General features: G+C 42.1%; 1 protein-coding gene across 1 annotated transcript in view; it reads right to left on the bottom strand.

Annotated features, from left to right (window-relative positions):
- Positions 1-5,907: 5,907 nt before the first annotated feature.
- Positions 5,908-21,489, bottom strand: part of ZNF462 (zinc finger protein 462) — a 131,873-nt gene continuing 116,291 nt past the window's right edge. Inside the window, exons 12-14 of the mRNA XM_019635821.1 lie at positions 14,252-14,384; positions 9,825-9,948; positions 5,908-8,694 (exon numbers count right to left, since the gene is read on the bottom strand). Of these exons, the coding sequence (XP_019491366.1) occupies positions 8,487-8,694; positions 9,825-9,948; positions 14,252-14,384 (465 nt within the window). The 3' untranslated portion in view covers positions 5,908-8,486. The remainder of the gene's footprint in view (positions 8,695-9,824; positions 9,949-14,251; positions 14,385-21,489) is intronic.

The following is a 21,489-nucleotide window of genomic DNA, read 5'->3' as shown; positions in this document are numbered from 1 at the left end:
GGTAGCCAACATCTAGTCCCCCTTGCCTCCTTCCTAATTGAACCCAGGGTTTTTCCCCTTCCCATTCCTACTCCAGATGGAAATCATGATTAGCCTAAGAAAATCAGATGATGGTGATCACCTGACAAAGGTCGAGGGCTCTATGTGTGGACCAACCTAAGCTGACCCAATCAGATTACAAGGAAGGCTTTTTTTTTCTAGATGTGAATAGAGCATATAGCACTGAGACACTCATACAGGTAAAGTGTTGAGCACACTGCCCCTCCCAGAGTCTGTGCTCAACTGATATGAACTGTCATCATCATCATAGTTTTTTCAAAAATTCTTTAATGAGTTGAAACATGGTTTCCAAGAGCTCTCAAAGTGTGATTTAAAAGCCAATTAGGGTCTTCCAGTAACTTCGCCAGCCGTAAGCAAGAGCCGTGCTGTGCTTATGTCTAAACCAGGGCAGTGACTGAAGTTCAGTCTCTGGCCAGACTGAATAACTGATTTAGAATAATTAATAGAAACCAGACATCTCCTCACGCTGTTTCCACCAAAGCATGGCTCTCTATCACGTGGGGGAAGCCGCTTTCCTGGCAGTGGCAAGCAGGAGCGGTAGGATCCGGGGTGGCTGGCTGGAACTTTAAAAGTGTCCTCTGGACACCTGCAGAGAAGCGTTTCGTAGAGCAATGCTTTTGTTTCCAGAAGACTCGAAGATAATTGCACTAAAAAAATAAAGACTCCTCTACCAGTGGCACCTGCTCATCTGATACTGAAGACTTTGAGGATGTGAGCACCAGCTTGACCCAGGTGAACTGCTGGAGAAATTGCCAAGTCCCCTGGGGCCACGCCTTCTGTCAGCAATTGACGTGGACGTGCTCCTGCCTCACCTTCTGGTCAATCAGGCCACAAGTCCTTATTGAGTGTCGTACAGTGGGCCAGGTGTGCTCATAGGTATAGAATATCACAGAAGCCAAAGAGAGCCCCTCCCCTCAAGAGGCATGGATTTCACACTTTGTGGCCCTCCTCTGGTCCAGATTCTGCCTTATCTCATTGCATTTTCACAGTAAATACTATTGTATTATTCTCCATTTTATGAAGAAACCAAGACAGAGAAAGGCTAAATAGCTTGTCCAAGACATTAAAGCGAATAAGAAGAGGACTGGACACTCAAACTGAGCTCTCTGTGAGCCCAGAGCCCATTCCGTGAGCTAAGTATCTTCTGTTGCTACACATTTTGTCTGAAGAAGCCAAGCCCTTTACGTTTTTGCAGGGCCCAGCCAGAGAAAAACCAGTAGGTGTAGATTCAGTGGCCACCTATCAAGTGCCTACGATGGGCTAAACACATCACATTGCCTCTAACCTGTTTTGATCTTAAGTCGCTTTAAGAAAGAGACCTCACGGTTCCTTCTCTACAGATGGGGAAACAAAGCTTCCACGTCCGTAGAGTTGACTACAATGGTGAGGATGATGATGGACTATATCAGCTGGGCACAGACTATGGGAGAGACTCTATGCTAAGTTCTTTACATATGTAATCCTCATATCACGTATGACTAGGTACCTTTAGCCTCAATTACACAGATGAGGAAACTGAGGGAAGTTACGGGCCCAAGGCCACACAGTAAGTGAGGGAGTCAAGGTTTGAAATGAGGCAGGCTTGCCGCGCCTCTGCTCTTAACCAGCTGTGCTATATGTATGTACCATCTACACTCATGACATGGAATGAAAATTCAGTCGTGCTATTCAAATTCCAACTTCCCATTACCTTCCTCCTGCTCCACGATGCCTCCAACATTTTGGCATCTGGGTTGGCACCAGAAAGCCCACTGGGTACCTCTTCCCTGAGCCAAATCTGAAAAGGCAGTGGGTGACCGGAGACCCAGACCCACATGACTCAGATGAGGTTTTGCTCTTTTCCCCTATTTGTCCTTTGATGACTCCCCTGCCCCCTCCTGCCTTCCCCACCACCCCTTCCTGGCGTCAATGACTAGTCTTGAAGCAGCATCTCCCCTTTTAAAAGGTCCAGCAGCCTCCAGGCTGGTGCCCTGTCCGGGACAGAAGGACACACAGAGGCAGGGCTTCCTCCTGGATAGGCCACTGAGAGCCAGAGTCCTGGGGAGATGTAGATGGGCCCAGGCCGGTTGCTGCAGTCTTTCAAACAGCCCCCTGGAGTAGGTTCTTTCAGCTTCAGGAAAAGGTCAGAATTGCAATCTTGTGTTTTCACACATCTTAAATGGATTTCAGAGGCACGAGTGCTGCCCCTGCTCCTCTCTTTAAACAATGTGGTTAAGCTGCTGTAGCGTAGCTGGAGGCTGCATTCCTCCTGCACTGTGATGTGCTTTTTGGAAGTCATGCATGCAGTTAGCTAAACCAAACTCAGCTGCTTCATTAAGGAGAGCAAACTCAGGAGAGAAATTGTGAATAGAAACAAGGCAAGTTTGCTTTCCACTCCTAATTCAAGAAGCCGGATAATTAAGTGGGCGGACAAAAGAAGTGTCCCTTCTGATCCCATGAGCTCTCTCTCTCTCTCTCCTCTCTCTCTCTCTCTCTCTCTCTCTCTCTCTCTCTCTCTCTCTCTCTCTCTCTCTCTCGGTGTTGGACTGTGTGTATGTGGGTGTTGTGAAGGAAGTCCTAACAAAAGATTTATTGCCCTGGACCCTCTGAAGCAGCTTTCTCTGTCATATGGAGACCATAGTAGTAGCTGTTTCCAGGTCTGTTCGGCTTCCCTGTCCCCTCCACTCAGTTCTCTACAGGGCCCTCAGCAGCAGCTCCAAATCCCAACCTCTCTACTGACTCATCCCCTACCTCTCACTTTGGATTCCACTTCAAAGACAAGATTCATCAGCGTGAACTTAGTCACCCCCTGCAAATGCACACGGAGCCTGTTCCCTTTCCTCTTACTTTCCCTCTCCAGGGAAAAAGGGCCCCTCTTCATCTGCAAAGCAATTGCTCTACAGTGTCCTGGATCCCAGTATGATTTTGCTTGTCAGTTACAGCACTGCTGCCATGTGTAACAAATATATCCAAATCACTCATATTCTAGAAAATTTTTCCTCCACCCTGCCTCTCAAGATACCCTCCCCTCACCTTTGCCTGCTTGCTTTTGCATCTTCACACAGTCATCTCACCCCACTTGTCACAGCCACACATCTTCACTGCCATCATAGCTATTTCTGGCTTCTGCTCCCTCATACTCTGCAGCTGGTCACCACTGATGTCTAATATTCAGACCCAGCGAACCTCCCCATCCATTTCATATTCACCTCTGGGCAGGAGGGGAGGAGGGTGGCTGAAGTGACCTCTTGGAGGGGGAGATGGTGTTCAGTTGTCTGACGTGTCTTCCGAGAGAGAGAGAGAGAGAGAGAGAGAGAGAGAGAGAGAGAGAGAGAGAGAGAGAGAGCGAGCCTAGAGTTTCAAAAACATTTTTCATCTACCAGACTGCATATTTTTAGATACTTAGATATTTAAAAAAGCAATCTCAAGCTCTGAAAGAAAATGTAACGTTGATGCCAAATCAGATCACTAACACTTGGTATCAACAGGAATATATTTGAATTTTAAAAGGCTAGCTGCATCTGACAGCCCTGTGTCTCAGCTACTTAAAGTTGGAGTAGGAGTGAGGGGCGGGGAAGAGAAGTCTTCAATAAATGTTTATGAAGACGGGATAGGTGATAAGTAGGGTGACTATCCATATCTTGTGACATATAGGAAATCAGGGAAGACTTCACGTCAAAAGTTATATTTAGGCTGAGCCTTGAAGGGCAGGTAATTTCCGGCGAAGAAAAGGAGTTCAACATTGAAGGCAGAGGGAATGGCTTGTGCACAGTAGAGCATTTGGAAAAGAACAGACATTTTCAGGAAATGATGAACGCATACTTCAAAGCATTTTATGGTCTCTTATAAAGAAGTGCTGTCCCCTGTCACACCCCTGGCCCTGAAATATGGAGAGCTGCAAGAAAAGCAAGTATAATAATTTTTGTTAAGCTAGGGCTAAAGATTCACCCTGTGTATGAGTAACCATTTCTCATGTGCCTCCCTAAATTAAATGTGTGTGTTTAGATGGACATGGAAAAGGCATTCACAATCAAGGCCACCTTTCCCCAGGGTTGTCAGCATCAGCACAGAGGTGGAGGCAAAACCTTACAAAGGGAAGTTGAGGGTCCAGCAAGCACCAGCATCTTCACTGGTTGTCATTTCTCCCACATTGCGTCTCTATCCTATTTGTCCAGAGACGGGTGCCACGTCTCATTGGTATACAGTGGAGAGCACCAAACAGTTGCTCAAAAATAATGGTTAAGTAGATGGGTAATGGGACTAGCAACCTGCACTTTTCTAAAAAACAGAGGATTTCTATCTCCCCTACTGTTTCCAAAGAACACCTTCTAGAAGTTCCTGATTGTGGTAGAGGTGGCCAGCTTGTGTGTCCTTCCTGGGCACATTGGTAGATAAGACCACAAATTTCCCAGCCCTCTTATGGATAGGTGGGGCTCTGTGACCAGGTCTAGCCCATGAAGCAAGACAGTAAGTGATGTGTGCTACTTTTGCAGGAGGCATTTGAGTAGACCACCTCCAAGCTCTCAGCAATGACCCTGGAACTCATTTTTTGAGATGATAGCATCATCAAATGGAGGAGCTTGGATTCTTCAATTACCAGATGACAGAGCACCTCCCCCCTCTACCCTGCCACACACACACACACACTAACTGGGAATTTGTAGGAATTAAACCTCTATTGTGCTAGTTTGCTTTGTTGCAGCATTACCATGACTAGTATATCAGTAGACTCTACTTCCTCTCTGTAAGACAGTGTAGAAGTATGGGTTAGACATGAACTCAATAAAAACATGGCTAATTAAATATATGATGAGGCCATGGGAAGGTAGCTATGCTTTGCAACAGACAAGTTCTCATTATGTCACTTTCTCCTCTTTAGAGAAATATACAGAAGAAACTTCTCAATGTGCAGTTATAGAAATTGTGGCATTCTCTCTCAAACATTTGATGATACAGTTACTAAGAATGTGATTCTTGGTCATTTTTTGCCTTGCTTACCAGGAAGCTGAGACAAGTATATGGCTTCTATATAGCCAGCTTCATGGAATGCATTTTGCTAATTCCCTATTTTGCTACTCAGTCCTCATTTTCCCTTTGGGTCCTGATTTGTTTTCTCTAATTGTGTTTTGCATTTGTGTAAGTAAAACTTTCCTTTGTGAAGGGGGTAAAGAAGATGAGGAAGGGCAAGAACCAAAATTTTAGAATGAGCTCAGGACATATAATCCATGATCATTTGTCTCCTAACATTGAAGGAAATAACCAGCTCTGAGTTTAACTTAACAATCAGTGCTGTTAATTTTAATGTACTCTTCTATTGGGTTGTCGGAAAAGTCGTGATGCATTTTTTGCTACAAAAAAACATAGAAAAAATACGTCATGACTTTTCCAACAACCCAATAGGTTTCATGACTGTTAAGTTTTCCTTTGATTTGTAACAAGGTAGCTCAAAGAACAAATTCATGATAAATACTGGTGCAGGATGCACAGTAACAGTGTGAGGCAGTGGTTGTGACTTGCAGTTAGTTTAAAATAACTGTGCACATGGATTCAGGTCCCCAGATAATGTTTAGTGATTGGGACTTCCTCCTTCTGAAGCTTCCTCCACCACTATACACGTATATTGGATGGAAAACATTCCCTCCATGAAATCACCCCAGTTGCTGATAAATATCTGATATAGAAATAGTAACATTTTTAAATCCCAGTTCACACTTCAACCTTTATTTCATCTTTGCTTTCCATATCCGTGAAGATTCAATGGCTTGAAATATCTCATATGTGTGCATTGAAAGGCAATGTTATATTATTTCTACATTTATCTGTAGTTGTATCTATAAATGATCTACAACAGATGCACATAGACACATGTGAAAAAAATTCTTTATTAATTTCTCACATTTCATTACAAAATGTATGTTGCAAACAACTTGAATAACCTACTTGTGTGTTTTTTGTTGTTTTTTAAACCCTTGGCTTCAAGAACTCAGGATCTCCCTATCTTTTATCAAGTATGGGGAAACACTGATTATTGGAGTCAATAGGTTATCATTTTGCTATTTCTTTTCTTCTCTCAAGCTCTGAAAAAAAATGTCCTCTGTATAAATTAAACAAAAAAAAAGTTGTAAATTCTATGTCATTACAGTCAACAGAATTATAATAATGCATCCAAAATGTGCGGCCACAAAATATCAGGTATATGTTTGAAAAAAGAAAAAAATGACATTCTAGCCTTGTTAAAAGGATAATGGTCCCATATTTTTATTAACAGGTTAGCAAAACAAAATCCAATGGATTACAATATTTACATGTTATTTGAAAAATAAAGTAGTGATAAAAGCATGTCACAATTATTTTCTTTTTTTTTTTCCTTTTTCTTTCTTTCCTTTTTTCTTTTTTTTTTGTTTTATTTTTTTTTGGTAATCCTTACAAACACCCAATCCAGGTATGGAACTGTTTAATACATTTGAAATGAGGCCAATTAAAAACAAATATGGACACAAAATAATCTTTGTTTAGCTAGTTCACACTTTCCCCATTTTCTGGTTTCCACATGATGGCCCTCATCCCTAAAAAAAAAAAATAATTAAATTAAAATAAATGCCCTACAAATAAAAATTCTTAACAACAAGAAAATAAAAGAAGAACATGCTTTTCAAGTAAGCACTTATTCCACAAATGCAATTATCTTTCCATGGATTTTATTTGAAGCTGTGTGGGACACTGTCATCTCAGCAATTCCCCTTCCCTTTTTTCCCTCCCCCTCCCTCAACCCTTCCAAGTAAAAAAAAAAACCAAAACATGAAAACCAAAGGACTCACTCACACAGGCACCCACACACGCACATGAGAACACACGCACACAAGAACACACGCGCACAGGCTTCTAAAACCTAGGCTTCAAGGAAAGTTCTTTTCTACATTTTGGAACGAAACCCTCTGTTCACAATCAGAACATATTATAAATGTAGACTTCGATTTAGTCTAAGCTGCTCCCTCCTGAAAAGCTAATATGGGGAAATAGAGCAGCTGGCAGCTAGATTAAAAAAAAAAAAAAAAAAGTTCCTCCAGGCTCCTTGTAGGATATAAGTATTTCTTGTCCACTCTCACTGAAGGGATGGGATTGCCTTATCCCCCAAATTAAATGAGAACCCCCCCCAAAAAAAACGCAAACAAAAACAGAACACAAATTTTAAATCACACACAAAATCCAGCCCATCCTAACAGAAATTATTTGTGTGAGACGGATAATGTGTTAATTTGACAAGCAACAAAAGGGTGAAGAGGACTTCCTCATCTGGCCCACAAGCTGCATAGCTGTGCCGAAAAGTTTGGTTCTTTAGTTAAATAAAAAAAAAAAAAAAGAAAGTTAATTTCTTTGTTATTTCCATGTTTAAAATAAAAACATTCCTATTCACAAAAAACTAAATCTCCCTTGCCCCCCAAATTAAAACAATAACAACACACACAAAAAAAACAATTTATATGAAAAACTGAATTGTGCTGTGTTTGTAACACTCAAATTGATAGAAAATAAACATGTGGCAAACAAAACTCCACAGTCACCTTAAAATTAGCTCATATGAATCTACCAAATTCTAAATTATAGTTGAACACTAATAAACAGCTTACCTGGAATAAAGGATGACAATTCACAAACAGTTATCTAATAATTAAAGTCTGTTTCTTTTTTTTGTTTTGTTTTTTACTAAAATAATTAAAAAAATCACAGTATTTTAAGAAATAAAACCCACGTGGGGATTTTAAGCACAATTTGTGTTCCTTTCTTTAAAACTCTTTTTTTTTTTTTTTCTCCATTCACCATCTTGCCCAGCAGTTCTCTCTACATTTAACCACAACGACGACAGGTAGTACTGACAAATGCAGAGAAATCCCTTGGTTAAGTTTGAGGTACTAGGAAACAGGTGACTGTTTTATGCAAAGCAGTTTTTTGTTTTCTGTTTTTGTTTTTTTTTTTGTTTGTTTTGTTTTGTTTTTTCCCCAAAGCGGCTGCAGTTAGGTCTTGAAAAAGCTTAAGGTATTAAAACTAGAAAAACGCACCAAAAGTTGTGCGTCAAAAGTTGTTCCCCTAAGAAGTCTTCTACTGTCACGGAGTTTCTGTTTCCACATACTGTCCAAGACCACCACAGAGCACACTGTGCACATGGGAGGTGCTTTCGTATTCCGTAACAAATGAAGCTTCCATGATGAAGATCCGGAAGAAAAGATGTAGTGATGGAAAAGGAGCCACATATTCCAACCATTTAAATAACTTTAATTTACATACTCACTCACACAGGTACCAGTGCTTTGAAAATAGATTGTTCAGTCCTAAAAAGCAGCTTTGTTCTGTCTTCTCTTTTCTGTCCCCAACTTCTCAGCCCAAGTTGGCCCTCCCACTTTTTTCATCATGGTTCAAGTAAGGTGTGATTAAGAATTTTACCAAAACACTTATTCTTTTTTGGCCTCTGCATTCTCCAGGAGAGATTTGTCAGCAGCTACTACACAGATGGCTACTGTCTCATTCTTTAGGGAAAAGTCTATGCCAATTGCCGTGTCATCTTCCTTTTCCTCTATAGAGGACATCTTTATACTGTCCTCCACACTCTCTTTCAGATGGATTTCTTCTCTGCTCATCTGCTTGGTGTCATTCAACGCCCTGGAAATACATGAATGGTAGACACAGATGAATATATATATTTTCCTAATTAAACAAACAAACAAAAGAGAGTCATGTCCTTATTTTCCTGATCCTAAAAAGGACCTGGGGTTTCCCTGGAACCAATGCCACAAATGTCTGACTACACCGTGAGTGTTTTATCTTTGCTGCATGTTATGCTTAGGTCATGTATCTCTGGTATCATATCAAAGATTTGAACCTACAAAAATATCCATTATTATACTATGCTTCGATTATATCATGCTTTGTTTCCAGGTTAACATAGTGGTTTTAGGTTCCCTCCTCTGGGAACAGTGTAAAGTCCTAACTGGTCATAGTGAGAATGGTCTGATGCTCCAACTCATCAGCGGAACCCGGAAGCTAGGAGATTGGCTATTGATTAAAATTAAAAGAGCAACTCAGGTATTAAAGATTTAATGGACAGGTCCAGAGACAAAGCACAGAAACAAAAGGCAAAAACCTGAAGCTGGAATCCATGCCCTGGGAAGCTTAGTGCTATTCTCTGAAGTTGAGACGCTTCAGGTTTTCAGGGGCATGTGCTGCTGAAAGGACCAACTCGTAGGCTACGTGTCTGGTGGACTATGAGCATTTTGTGGAAGGGGTGAGTCTATATTCAAAGATCTTACAGGTGTTTTACAGGTACGCTCCCACCTACCTGGGAGGCAGGCAGAAGCTGGCTCTGTCCCCGAGGCAGAGCATTGAAGGCACCAAGAGGTGCGTGGGCATGTTCAAGGCCACTCAGGGAATGAGTCATCAGAGGCAGGAGCAGAAGCCAGATCTTTTGACCCCGGTCCACGCTCTATCAGAGAATGTCATGCTAATGAAAGCTGAAGGGACACTGGCTGGAGAAAGCGCAAAACTTCTACGCGAGGGTTGGAGCGGGCTTTGTCGTTCATAAAGATGAGTTTTCATCTGACTTGTGCCTGGGTGACTGTTTCCAAAAACCAAAAGAAAAGGAGAAACCTACTTCCTGACAACTACCTCTCCTCCCATTCCCAGAAATGTGACACAGAGGGGTCTGGATATTGCCAGGGGAACCAAAAAAAGAACCTGGTCTCCCTGCCACCTCACATTTTGGGCAAAAGCGTTCTTGGGATAGCTCAACTTACATGCCATGTCTCAGCACGTGCCTTTCCCACTCAGAGCCCTGTGAAAACGCCCGTCCACAAAATTCACACGGAAAACGCTTCTCAGGGTTCATAGCAGCCCCGTGGTCAGAGAATCTCATCAGGTCTGTAAGGAGAAAACAGAAATGTTACCTGTGTGCTGTGGGAATAGGCGGAAGAGATAAGTCAATATTCATCAGGAAACCTACTCGCCTTCCTTCACTTGAAAATCCATTCGTGAAAGCAGTTTCCAGATCCCTTATTCTTTCCCCTACCTGGCTTTTCACCTAAGGGCATTTCAAGACCTGCTCCTGGCTCCCAGGCCCCGCGTCCCCATTCCTTCTCACCTCCCCAGCGGCTTGTATCACAAATAATCTGGGTCTTTCTTGCCTGAAGAATGCCTCCTGACCATTCCCAGTGTCTCAGCATTTTTTCCTATTGAATCCCTCCCTTCTGTGATGTTCTAGCAGTGGCTCACAGTTTAGCGCCTTATTCATTTGCTGTTTGACACAGGTTTCTCTTCGCTCACTAAAAAGAACGCAGGCTACTGAAAGCCCCGGACTGGGTTATGCACAGGAGATATCTCAGGGTTTTCCGGCTCCTTCCAAGTGAGGATGCCTTCCTAACTCACGACTTGTGGTCATCTGTCATGGATATCATAATCAGCACCTCACAGGGTGGCTACGCGCACTGAATAGGAGCCGTGAGCACAGAATCTAGCATGAACGTGAATCCTGGACAATGGGGAGACCCGTGTGTGAAAGCATGTCCTCAGCTACCCAGGGAGCCTGGCCCGCTGCCCGGCCTCTACTCCTTGATTGGTGGAATTCATGAATGTGGGGAGATACAGACAGCTCCGGACAGGTCTGTTGTAAACATCCAATATTGATTGTCATTGTTTGTCCCTTCCAAGGCGCTGGGCACATGTTCAAGGTCTCATAAACGTGGATTGGCTGGCTAATTGTTTACAAGCCACTCCTCCTGGCAAACTCAAAGACGGGAGCTTATACGGCCTTTGTGTGAGCCTGAGTCCCAAGCACATATGTCTTTCATTACACCACCGAGGGCCAAGTCTTCCCGTGGGTTATAAACCACAGCACCTAGACAGTTCTGTAGCCATGTCGCAAAGTGAGGGCAGCGCACAGGGAAACAAGGATCGTCTCCACATATTTGATCACTCTGCCTGTGCATACAAGATGTTACAGGAAGACGTCTCCTGGTTGAAATACTCCATCTAATAAAATCCTCAGGATGACGTTAACAGGATAGGTACCTCTGGGCTGCCTTAATCTTCTATAGCACAAAAAGCTATGTGAATGGGGCCAGTTTTAACAAAAGATGAAACATTTTCTCACAAATTAAGAAGATCACCACACAAGCCATTAAAAATAATTGCACAGACTATCTTCCTTGATTCTTTTCATTGGAAATGAGACAGCACCATCTGCTCTGCACATTAATTCCTTAGCAGGGATTATCTTGGGCAAGAAATCAACAGAATGCCTTCCTGACTCCTCCCAACCGCATAATGAGAGGGGGTGGGGAGGATCCTGTTTGGGTTAATTTTCATTTTTTCATGCCTCGTTTCTTCTCTTTCAAATTCCCTCCGAGCTTTCTAGGCAGGTCCTGCAGTGTGGCCGCCGCCAGTCCTCTCTCCAGCTCTCGTGTTGGGGAAGGACGCTGAGAATGGGGTAACTACAAGGATGGGAGCCCCCCTGAACTGAGTGTGCCTGATGAAAGTCTTACATTGCCAACGAGGGGCATGCTCCTGGCACATTTGCTCCTTTACCCTTAGGAAACATGAAACCAGTCATCTATTCTTTCCAATGGCTCATGCTGTTTCATCCTCAAAGAAGAGGCCAATCATTACCTGTCACACATCAAATAGCTCTCCATCAGCCCTGAGAGCCCGGCTCAAGCCACCTCCCACTCTCTACTCCTAGAAGACAGATCGTCTGGCAAAAACACCCCGAGGCTATTGTGTGTCGTTTCTTCTTGTTGGCAAGAATATACCTAGGTGGTGGAAAATTGATTCAAACGAGATGAGACAAAGGAGGCTGTTCTTTCAAGGATTGGCGAGGGGGACCGGAAGGTTTAGGCTTATGATTCCCATTAACATTACTAGAAGTTACTCATGTAAATCCCTCACCCTCTGAGAGAGGAATACATGCTTCTCCGCCCCAAGACTTTTTCCCCCCATGTGGTTCAGGCTCATGAATATGATGCTACTTTCCAGTGAGAAGTGATCAGACACCATGAAGCTCTTTCCAGTCAAACTGAGCTGGTCTGATGCCACAGTGCTTGTGCGAAGGGGGGTGGTGGCCACACCGGGCCAGCAAGGAAATTTGCCTGGTGCCCACACATCTAACTGTCATCTTTTTTTCTTCTGATTTTCTATGCTTTTATTTTGGAGGAGGCATAGGGGAGGGGAGGACTAAAAGGGGTTCTTGCCTCTGCAATGCTTACACACCTCTAAAATAATGTGTGCTCAGCTTTAGACACCAAAACGTCATAGGAGCCTAAGAAGAATAATTGATTTCCTGAAGAGGAACAGCAGGACACTGAGCACCATGAAACAATAAGAGCCTCTCTACCCTGTGTCAAAAGCACCCTCTTCCTCTGGTAACAGAGCACAAATGTTAAAGAATTCATCACCAAGAACATATTTGTGAAATGTTAAAAAAAAAAAAAAGAAAATGAAAAACCGTGCTTCGCAGATCACAGTCAGTTTTCTTGTAAGAATGGGTGCCTGGCTCCTTAAAGTTCTAACTTTACAAGGACAATCAACCTATATGGTGAAGATGTTTCATTTGCCCATTTCTTTTTCAGGTTGATCGTGGGCACAGCGGCACACCTTGGCTGGCAGCTGTGTTAGCTGGGAGTTGAGGGGCCAAACTGGACCCTCACCTTTGCAAACCTGTGCTCTCCAGCTATGGTGGGGGGTGGGCACAGGTCAGGAAAAAAACAGGGAGAGAAGGAGAAGGCCACCCAATAGGCTTTCTTAGGCTTGCGGACTGACAGGAAAAACAAATATATTCTGCAAAAGTGCGCCTTAGAGTGAGGCCCTAGGGCCACCAAACTGACAGAATTCAGGGTCAGGTTTCTGTCAGTGAACATTTCACTGACAAAGGATTGAGGAAATTGTATGTTGTGTGAGAGGGAGGCAAAACCAAATTCAACCTCCAGTGCTTTTTTGTTTTTGTTTTATTTTTTTTAAACTTTGAATGAGCTCTTCAATTTTCTGGGCCTTTATTTCCCCATTTGCACCTACACTGCAGGGTTATTATCATTTATCTGGTGGAAAATATGTTTCAGGAACTGGGTAATGTCTTGTGTGTCATCTCATTTAAGCTTTACACAACCCTTGGAGTAGGTGATATTATTATTATTATTATTACTTTTGAATGCACAAGGAGTGAAAATAATTTACCAATTCAGCTAGTAAGTAACGGAACTGGGAGCCAAATTCAGGCAGGCCAACTGCAGAACCCTCTCCATCACATAAGATTAAAGAGAAAAGGTTATCTAGAAACTACCAACACTCGGCCTGGCACGTGATGATGCTCAACAGCGGCAACGAATACCACTCTTCTCATCACCAGGAGGCCATCGACCGTGTTTGTTTCTCAGGTTTATGCTGTCCGTGTGCTTTTGATAAATCTGCAATAACTAAAGCAACACAGACCAACCTATATGCTTACATGCGCTGTCTTGGGGTTGCCATAATATTCTATTTTGAACAACATAGAACACCAACTCTAGGTCACGTAAATGTATAACGAAATATACTTTTGAAAAACTTCATTTTGAAATTATGGACTAAGAAGAAGTTGGAAAAATAGTACAAAAATTCCTTGAGGCCTTCCCCTGTGTCCCCTATAAATACACAAAATAAATAGCGAAATGAAAGCTGTTGGTCTCGTTCTCCCTCTTGACAAAGCAAAAACAGCAACAAGGAGATTGAGACAAGGGCCAGGCCGAGGACTCAGGGCTCAAGCCCTTTGCTGACTCCCCCCAACCTCAGCAGTGTGCCCCAGAAGCTGCAATTTTAAACAAGCGTTCAATTGAAAGCTCACTTACATTCCTCGACAGCTTTACAGTCTCATCCATTTTGCTGTCTGCCAGTCCTTATTCTCAAGGTTCCCTAGACACCAGTTTTCCTTATTAAAAATAAATCACCGCTCTATGTTTTTAATAAACAAATAGCTACAGTTAGAGAGACAATGCCTGTTTTCCTTGGAGTTCTGGTAAAAGCTGGTAACAGCTTACAAAGACACGGCCCTGACATGTTTCTTAAGTTAGTCTGTTCTGCTGCTTAAGTAAGAAGGATCGTTCCTTCTGTTGCTCCTCGAGAACCTCTGCCTCCCTTCTGTCTCCCCATGGACATGCTGGCTGCCATCTGGGACTCGGGGTGCAGGGATGACACCAACCTCTGTCATCAGCCTTGCTGTTCATCTCTTCTTCCTTGTCCTCGTCATCGCTGCTCGAGCTCTCCATCTTTTCCTTCATCTGTTCCAGCTGATCCAAGTTAACCCGTCCAACCAGCTCAAAGTTACGGCTTACCTGAAAAAGGTCCAAACAAATGATGGAAGGATGAGCTACAGGCTGAACGGGGCTCGCCCTGGGGGACAGATCTTGCCAACCTCACTTTCCTGTGACTGTGTTTTTGGAACCAGGACCAAACAACATCAGTGCCTAAGACAGCGGTTCTCAACCTGTGGGTCGTGACCCCTTTGGGGGGCGAATGACCCTTTCACAGGGGTCGCCTAAGACCATTGGAAAACAAAAAGATATTTACATTACGATTCATAACAGTAGCAAAATTACAGTTATAGAGTAGCAACGAAAATCATTTTATGGTTGGGGGTCACCACAACATGAGGAACTGTATTAAGGGGTCGTGGCATTAGGAAGGTTGAGAACCGCTGGCCTAAGAGGTCCTTTCCTTCACTGACCCTTTCAGAGGCAGATCCATCCTTTGCTCCCACATTGCACCACTTTCCATGGAACTGTCAACATTGGCCCTTCCTTATTAAACTTAGTAGGAAACATGAGCGACACTCAAAAGTATCATGAATCCTGGGGCATCGAGTAGGTGTCCAATAAGCAGTTTTTGAGTTGAATCCAAAGGGGTAACTTTTGTAAACTACCCGAGTTCCAAATACTTCTGGGAGTGAAGAGGCTTTATAAGTATCCTAAAAACTAGCAGTGAGAGTCATGACCTTTTTCACCATGATCCTATCTACCTGGAGGGCCGTGAGCTGTCCCAGTGAAGGCCAGATGACAACTATTCGATTCTAATAAACAGTGACGGGCTACTCCTCTGTGGAAGGCACTGTGCTCCCCGCTGGGGGCCAGGGGAGGGACCCACAAAGATGGATGAGACCCGGTACTGGCCTCCAGAGGCTCACAGTATAATCGAGGAGAGAAGACAGAGATCATTCATTAGATTCCAAGGCAGGTTTCCAAGGCTGCTACAGTAGAGTGTGTAATGAGGGCTCAGAAGAGGAAAGGGGGAATCTATAAGACAATCCAAACAAATTCTCTAGGACAAAGATTTGCTGAGCACCACCGATTCCATATGCCTGGCAGATGGGGACATCATCATCAACTGTGACAAATGTGAGAGAGAGAAGCTCCGGGTATCAGGGCCAACAGACAGGTCCTGTGAAAGGCTTACTATTGTCCCAACGACAAGTCAGAGGTAGGGAGCATTTAAAAGGAGGAAGAACACTCAGGGTGAAAGCTCTTTTAAAACAAAAGAAACGATACATTGATCTAACTATAATAACGAAGTCCATGAAATCAGTTACTTTGAAAATTCACCTGAGGGTGGGAAAGATGTCTGCCTCAATCTCAATGCTAAACACTCAGGGAAGGCATGTTCTTGTCTTGCTCATTAAAAAACATTTTAAAAAATGATAGTCTAAGGTGAGGAGGCAGAGGAGGAAGAAGTCGTGTTTCCAAATCTTTATTTCTGCTTCCTCCCCTCTAAGAGCTCACAGTGACAGGCTCCACCTTTGCTTGTAGCACCTTCCTAACTAGGGGTTTATCCACTAAGCCTCACTCCCACAGACCTCTCTGGGTTTTTATTGACTTTTATGATATAAAAGCCAGGCTCTGTACTAGGTTTTGGAGCCCCCGGCTTTTCAAGGAGCTCATGGTGACAGAAGACCTGTCACTAAACCAAATGTTATTTTTTTCTTTTCCTCCTTCCTCTTTCTTTTCCCTTCACTGGGAAACCATTAACAATTTGGATTATACCCAGTTTTAAAAGAGTATAAGACATTTTTACGGTATGATGTTCACCTGAGGCTGACTCAGGATTTAGTTGCCCTGAAAGATTTCTAAAATCCTTGCTATGCAATTAAAAGATTTAAAAGTAAGAACTAAACATTTTGCTATGTAATTAGAAGATTTTCCAATAAAAACTCTTGATAGTGTTGGGTTCTTACTCTACTTTAAATCCCGAAATCGGCAATCCAATGTTAATCTTAATACAAAAGGAAGGCTCCTTGCTGCATTTTTGAGCCACTGTCTCTTACCTGGATTATTGTTAAGTTCCCTCCCTCCCTCCCTGCTGGTTTCCCACCATCCATTCTGGTTCCTCTTGCATCTACTCTCCAGGGCCTTCTGAGGATTAAAAAAAAAAAAAAAAGAAATCTGCTCACGTCAGTCTCTGCTTGCCCTGAGGATAAAAATCCTCATTTATCACTGTGGTTGACATGGCCGGCTATCCCCTCACCCTGGCCCACCTTCTCCAGACTGACTCCCCTTTGCTCCTACCGGCCTGGATGGACTCAGCTTCCTGGAATATGCCACGCTCTTGACTTTCTGCCTCTCTCTGTGCACATAAAATGTCCTGTCTGAAATTCTCTCAAGCCCGCCTCCTTCATGCGGGGACTCCTTCATCTTTGAGCCTCGCTTCAGTGTCACAGGGGGACCCTCTCTAAACTCCTCCTTGGTTAAATATCCTTGGCTCTGTGCTCTGACAGCACCCTACACACCCCCTTTATAATTCATCCCACTGAGTAATTCATTGTTTGTGGTTGGCATCTCCCCCCACCCCCAACTGAACTGAAACTCCATGAGGACACTGCAATTGACTGACTCACAGCTGGATCTCCACTGGACAGTACAGTGTCTAGATCAGGGTGGGTGCTGCTCTCACCTCCTGGCTACTGGACGTCTTCATTCTAATTTACTTTTCTTTCCTATAAACTTTCACAAAGAAAATTTGGGAAATAGAAGAAACACCTCATTTACAATCCAACTACTGATACACAATAATTGTTAACAAGTTAGTCTACTTCTGTCTGCCGGTTTTCTATGCGTAGATTATTTACATTGATGTAATCACATGTACACATATGCAAGTATATCCTGTTTTTTAAGCCTGGCATGGCATAAATACATTCTCTGTATATAAGTGTTATTTTTAATCATTATATAATGTTTCATTAAGTGGATATATTTTAGTTTCCTTGACTATTCCTATGAGTTTACCTTTGGCTATTTCTGGCTTATTAAAAATGCAGCAATAAACCTTATTTTACATAAACCTTTCTTTCATGTTTAGATTTAATTTTATAGGCTAAATTTCCAATCATGAAATTACAGGGTCCAAGGCAAAGAGAAGAGTATGGACTTTATTAAAATTCCACTATATTTCTAAGTTGGCTTCTAAAATGACATATGGGTTACTTTCTGGTCCTGGAGATTGGTGGGCATCTGATTAACTGTTTAATGGTGCTGAGGAAACACTGAGGGAAATTCACCTTTTTCTCTGGATATAAGAAGTAATTTATTACCTTGTTTCCCCAAAGGCCCACAAACAGAGAGACAGAAAACGTAAGGCTAGGAATTTAAGGTTTAGAACCTGGATCCTTGCAGCCTTTTGAAGGCAAAAGAAGCTACCCGTGGTTCTGATTTTCAAATATATAATCAAATAGATAAAGGATTTACAGTACAGGCTGGCATACTTTTTCTGTGATTATATATTTCCAAATATATAATCACTCAGGCTCTAAAACTATATGCAGATCCTTATATTCTGTGAAAGTTATTTGGGGATGCCCCAAACCCAAAGTCCCCGTGAAGCCACTAACCCAGAGTCCTGGTGAAGTCTGCTGTCCAATAAGAATGTGGATGAAGTACCATCGACCAGCAAATGCTTTACCCTTAAAGGGACAATACTGCAAAACCTCATGCTGAAGGTTAAAGCTTCATAACTACATTTGTCTTACTGTTTGTTGGTTTTTAACCATTCAGCAAAATGGTTTAGATCTGTCCCTAGCATATGCAAGAATTTCCATACTTGAGGCTTATTCGAAGGGAAGAAGAATTATATGACTTACAAGTATTACCAAGTTGAACACGCCTTTCATATTGTCCTTGGTTGGCAAACCCAGTCATACAGGAGAGACCAATATAAACTTGCTTGTTAATGAAAAAATGCAATTGGATACCCTTGTCTTCAGGTTACTTAGGAGACATTAAGTGGAGAAGGCTATGATGAAGAAAAATCCACTTAACATGTCCAGAGTTCCCCCTTCCACTTACTTAACACTTGTACCTTCAAAAAGGAACACCCAATCAGAATGTTCCCATCACCTCATAGTGCATGTCCATGTTATAAAGAAAGGCCAAAGTGAACATTTTATTTCTAGAAAAAGCGACACCAGGAAACATGGAAAAACTGCCTCTTACATCAGAAATGCCTATTTCAGCCACAAACTGAGAGTGTATAGTGCGGCGAAAATTGTAAAGGATTTACAGCACAGGCTGGCAAACTTTTTCTGTAAAGGGTCAGGTAAGCAAACATTTTAGGCTTTCTGGACCCTATAGCCTCTGTCACAACTACTCAACTGCTGCTATAGCTCAGAGGCAGCTATAGACAATACTGAAATGGATGAGCTTGGCTGTGTTCCAATGAGACTGTATTTATGAACACTGAACTTCAAATTTTATATAATTTCACATGTCACAAAATATTACTCTTGATTTTTTTCCACCATTCACAAATGTCAAAACCATTCTTAGCTGCAGGACCATATGAAAACAGTTGGTGAGCTGATTTGGTCCACGGGTCAGAGTTTGCTAACCCCTGGCTTATGATATCAGGTGGTTTACCCAGCAGATCTTCTTTGCCCATCTTTGAAAGTCAGAATGGGAACGAGGGAAAGAAATCAGCAAAGCACTGTCTCTATAATTTCTAATCGGAAGGTGGTCAAAGGTGCAGGTAGAAATCTTGAATTCTCAGATAAGAGGATTTCAATCAGAATTCAATCAAGCTTCTAAAGAGGATCACTAAGTGTACGAAAGTTCTACGGAAGAGCTATGGCACCGTATTTCCTCTGTTCTATTCTGCTTTCCCATTTTATAGATACCTTTATGAAGCATTTAACATATTGGTTTGTGATTCTTTGCTTAAGCTTGTCTTGACTACTTGCTTATAAACTCACCCAGGGTAGCGACTGTTTCTCATTTAGCTTTATATGCTCAGTGCGGAGTATAAGGTCAGTCATGTAGTTGACACACAGTAAGTGTTACGTGAATTTATCGGTAACATAAAAACCCATGGGAGATCATAAAGTATAAAAAATTCATAACACTGCCATCTGATGTGCATCCCATGATATAAATTTGCTTGCTAATGAGAGAAAAAATTGGACATTTTCTAAAAGACTTTGTTTCGATTCTTACCAAATATCTATTGTGTGTTAAAAATGAATCCAGTAGTTATTTCTATGTTATCAACTTAACCCTTCTGACCATTCTATAAGATACGTGTTATCTTCTATATTTGTAGACGAGGAAAACAGAACACAAAACAAGTAAGTAATAAAGCCAGGATCAGAACTCACATCTTCAGATGATATAGCTTCAGTTTCCCCATTACAATACAAATCATCTGTAGCAATGCAAAATTGTGCACAATATAAGTAAATATTATCTGTCGTATACTGGCTGAACACAAGAAGGAGAAAGAAAAAAGTATTGTGACAATAATGTTCTGTTACAAAATTTGATGGCATAGAGGAGTAGAATCTTTTGAGAATTTTTCTTCAGAAGAAAAGCCTTCCTAATTAGAGTAAGAATAAACGATGGAAAAGTACCCAGGAGGGTCCGGAGCACAGAAGTCAAGGAATAGATCTACTTTCTTTTGCAATCACTGACTCACAAAACAGGTTTCTGCCAGACCTAACTTAGCAACGCAGACCAAATCAGCTCATTTTGAGACTCTCAGCATCATTCCAGTCAAAAAAGCCAAGGTGAAAGGCATCGTTAAGAACCCCAGGAAGTTGTCGTTGGCCAGTTGAGCTGTTGCCAGTCTCGGGGGCGGGAAGTCCACAGGCAGAGATCTTGGTGCTGCTGCCGCATTTTGCTTATTTGAACAAACAGGCTCCTTAGAATCTCCTTCCTGAAAAGTGATCTCATGTATTGATTATGTAACAGCTACTGGAGCCTTTATTGTATTGCAGGGTACTATACTCGATTTTTGGAAGAAAAGAGAGGTCAATGATGTGGTTCCCACATGAAGAACACTGCACCCAATGGCCAGATAGGGACTTGTTCAGAATTAAGTGCCAGTTGAGGCAGCATGAAATAAATGCCTTTCTGGAGGAAGAAGGAAAACCCTATGGAAGCTTGGAAGCAGGAACCCTTAATTTTGACTGGAGAGTTTAGTGGATAAATTCAAAGGTTATAGGCACAGAACGTCTTCAAGCATCTACTTGAGAAATATGATGGAAGGTTGTGCGGGGCACATCCCTCTGTGAGATGGCCACACCTCTTGCTCACCTACTTCTGATTTCTCTGTCTTCCAAAATACACAAAGAAACGGCTCTCTGGTGGATAAATCAAGAAGCCAGACTACCCCAAGAAGAGAAAACAGAGGGGAAATGACACACTAATCGTCTATAGAAATCTTCAGCTTACAGAAATCCTTGGTGGTGATAAAACTAAAGCTCCTAGTACTTAGTTCAGAAACTAAATGGAATCCAAAAAAATGTGGCCAACGGTGTATTTATGATTTGGCGTGGGGAAGGTTCTTCTTTTGTCTTATTTCTTCTCATTTCTCTGCTGGAGACAAAGGCTCCATGTGACTGTTATGCCACTGTGGTTTTCACTAGTCCAGAAAGCTGAACAATTTTATTGGAATGACTAAAATATTGGTGATTCCTTCTGAGCTTAATGTTCTGCTGCTTTCCCCAAACTGGCAAAAAGAAAGAGATGCGAGTTCCTTAGAGTTCAGCCGCCTGAGGCTCCATTTGTATAAAAAATTAAAAACATTTCAAAGTAAATTAAATTAGTGAATGTGTATTGCCTGAATAGACTATCCTTCTAAATTTAATATACCAAACATGACAATTTTATGAGCAAACTAAGTTAGAGATAATATATTTTTATGTTCCTTAAACTAGCAAAGAGACTTCAGGACCATAAAGAACACTAACAAGGTACTGCATATACTTAAACTTTCTTTTAAAAAAATGTGGTGTTTTTTTTTTTTGAACGCAAGTGCAAGGCTTGGTTTTTTTCATGACTTCAAACTTCCTAAAAATATTAAGTATTAACTTTCACCGGCATTGCTAATAAAGGCAGTACCGATAGGTGAGTTTACTGTGTGTGTGTGTGTGTGTGTGTGTGTGTGTGTGTGTGTGTG

The sequence above is a fragment of the Hipposideros armiger genome, unplaced genomic scaffold (assembly GCF_001890085.2).
Source record: "Hipposideros armiger isolate ML-2016 unplaced genomic scaffold, ASM189008v1 scaffold_24, whole genome shotgun sequence".
In the NCBI taxonomy this organism is placed as follows: domain Eukaryota; kingdom Metazoa; phylum Chordata; class Mammalia; order Chiroptera; family Hipposideridae; genus Hipposideros; species Hipposideros armiger.
Note: the sequence above shows the minus strand (reverse complement) of the source record. Positions and strands in the feature narration are given on the sequence as shown.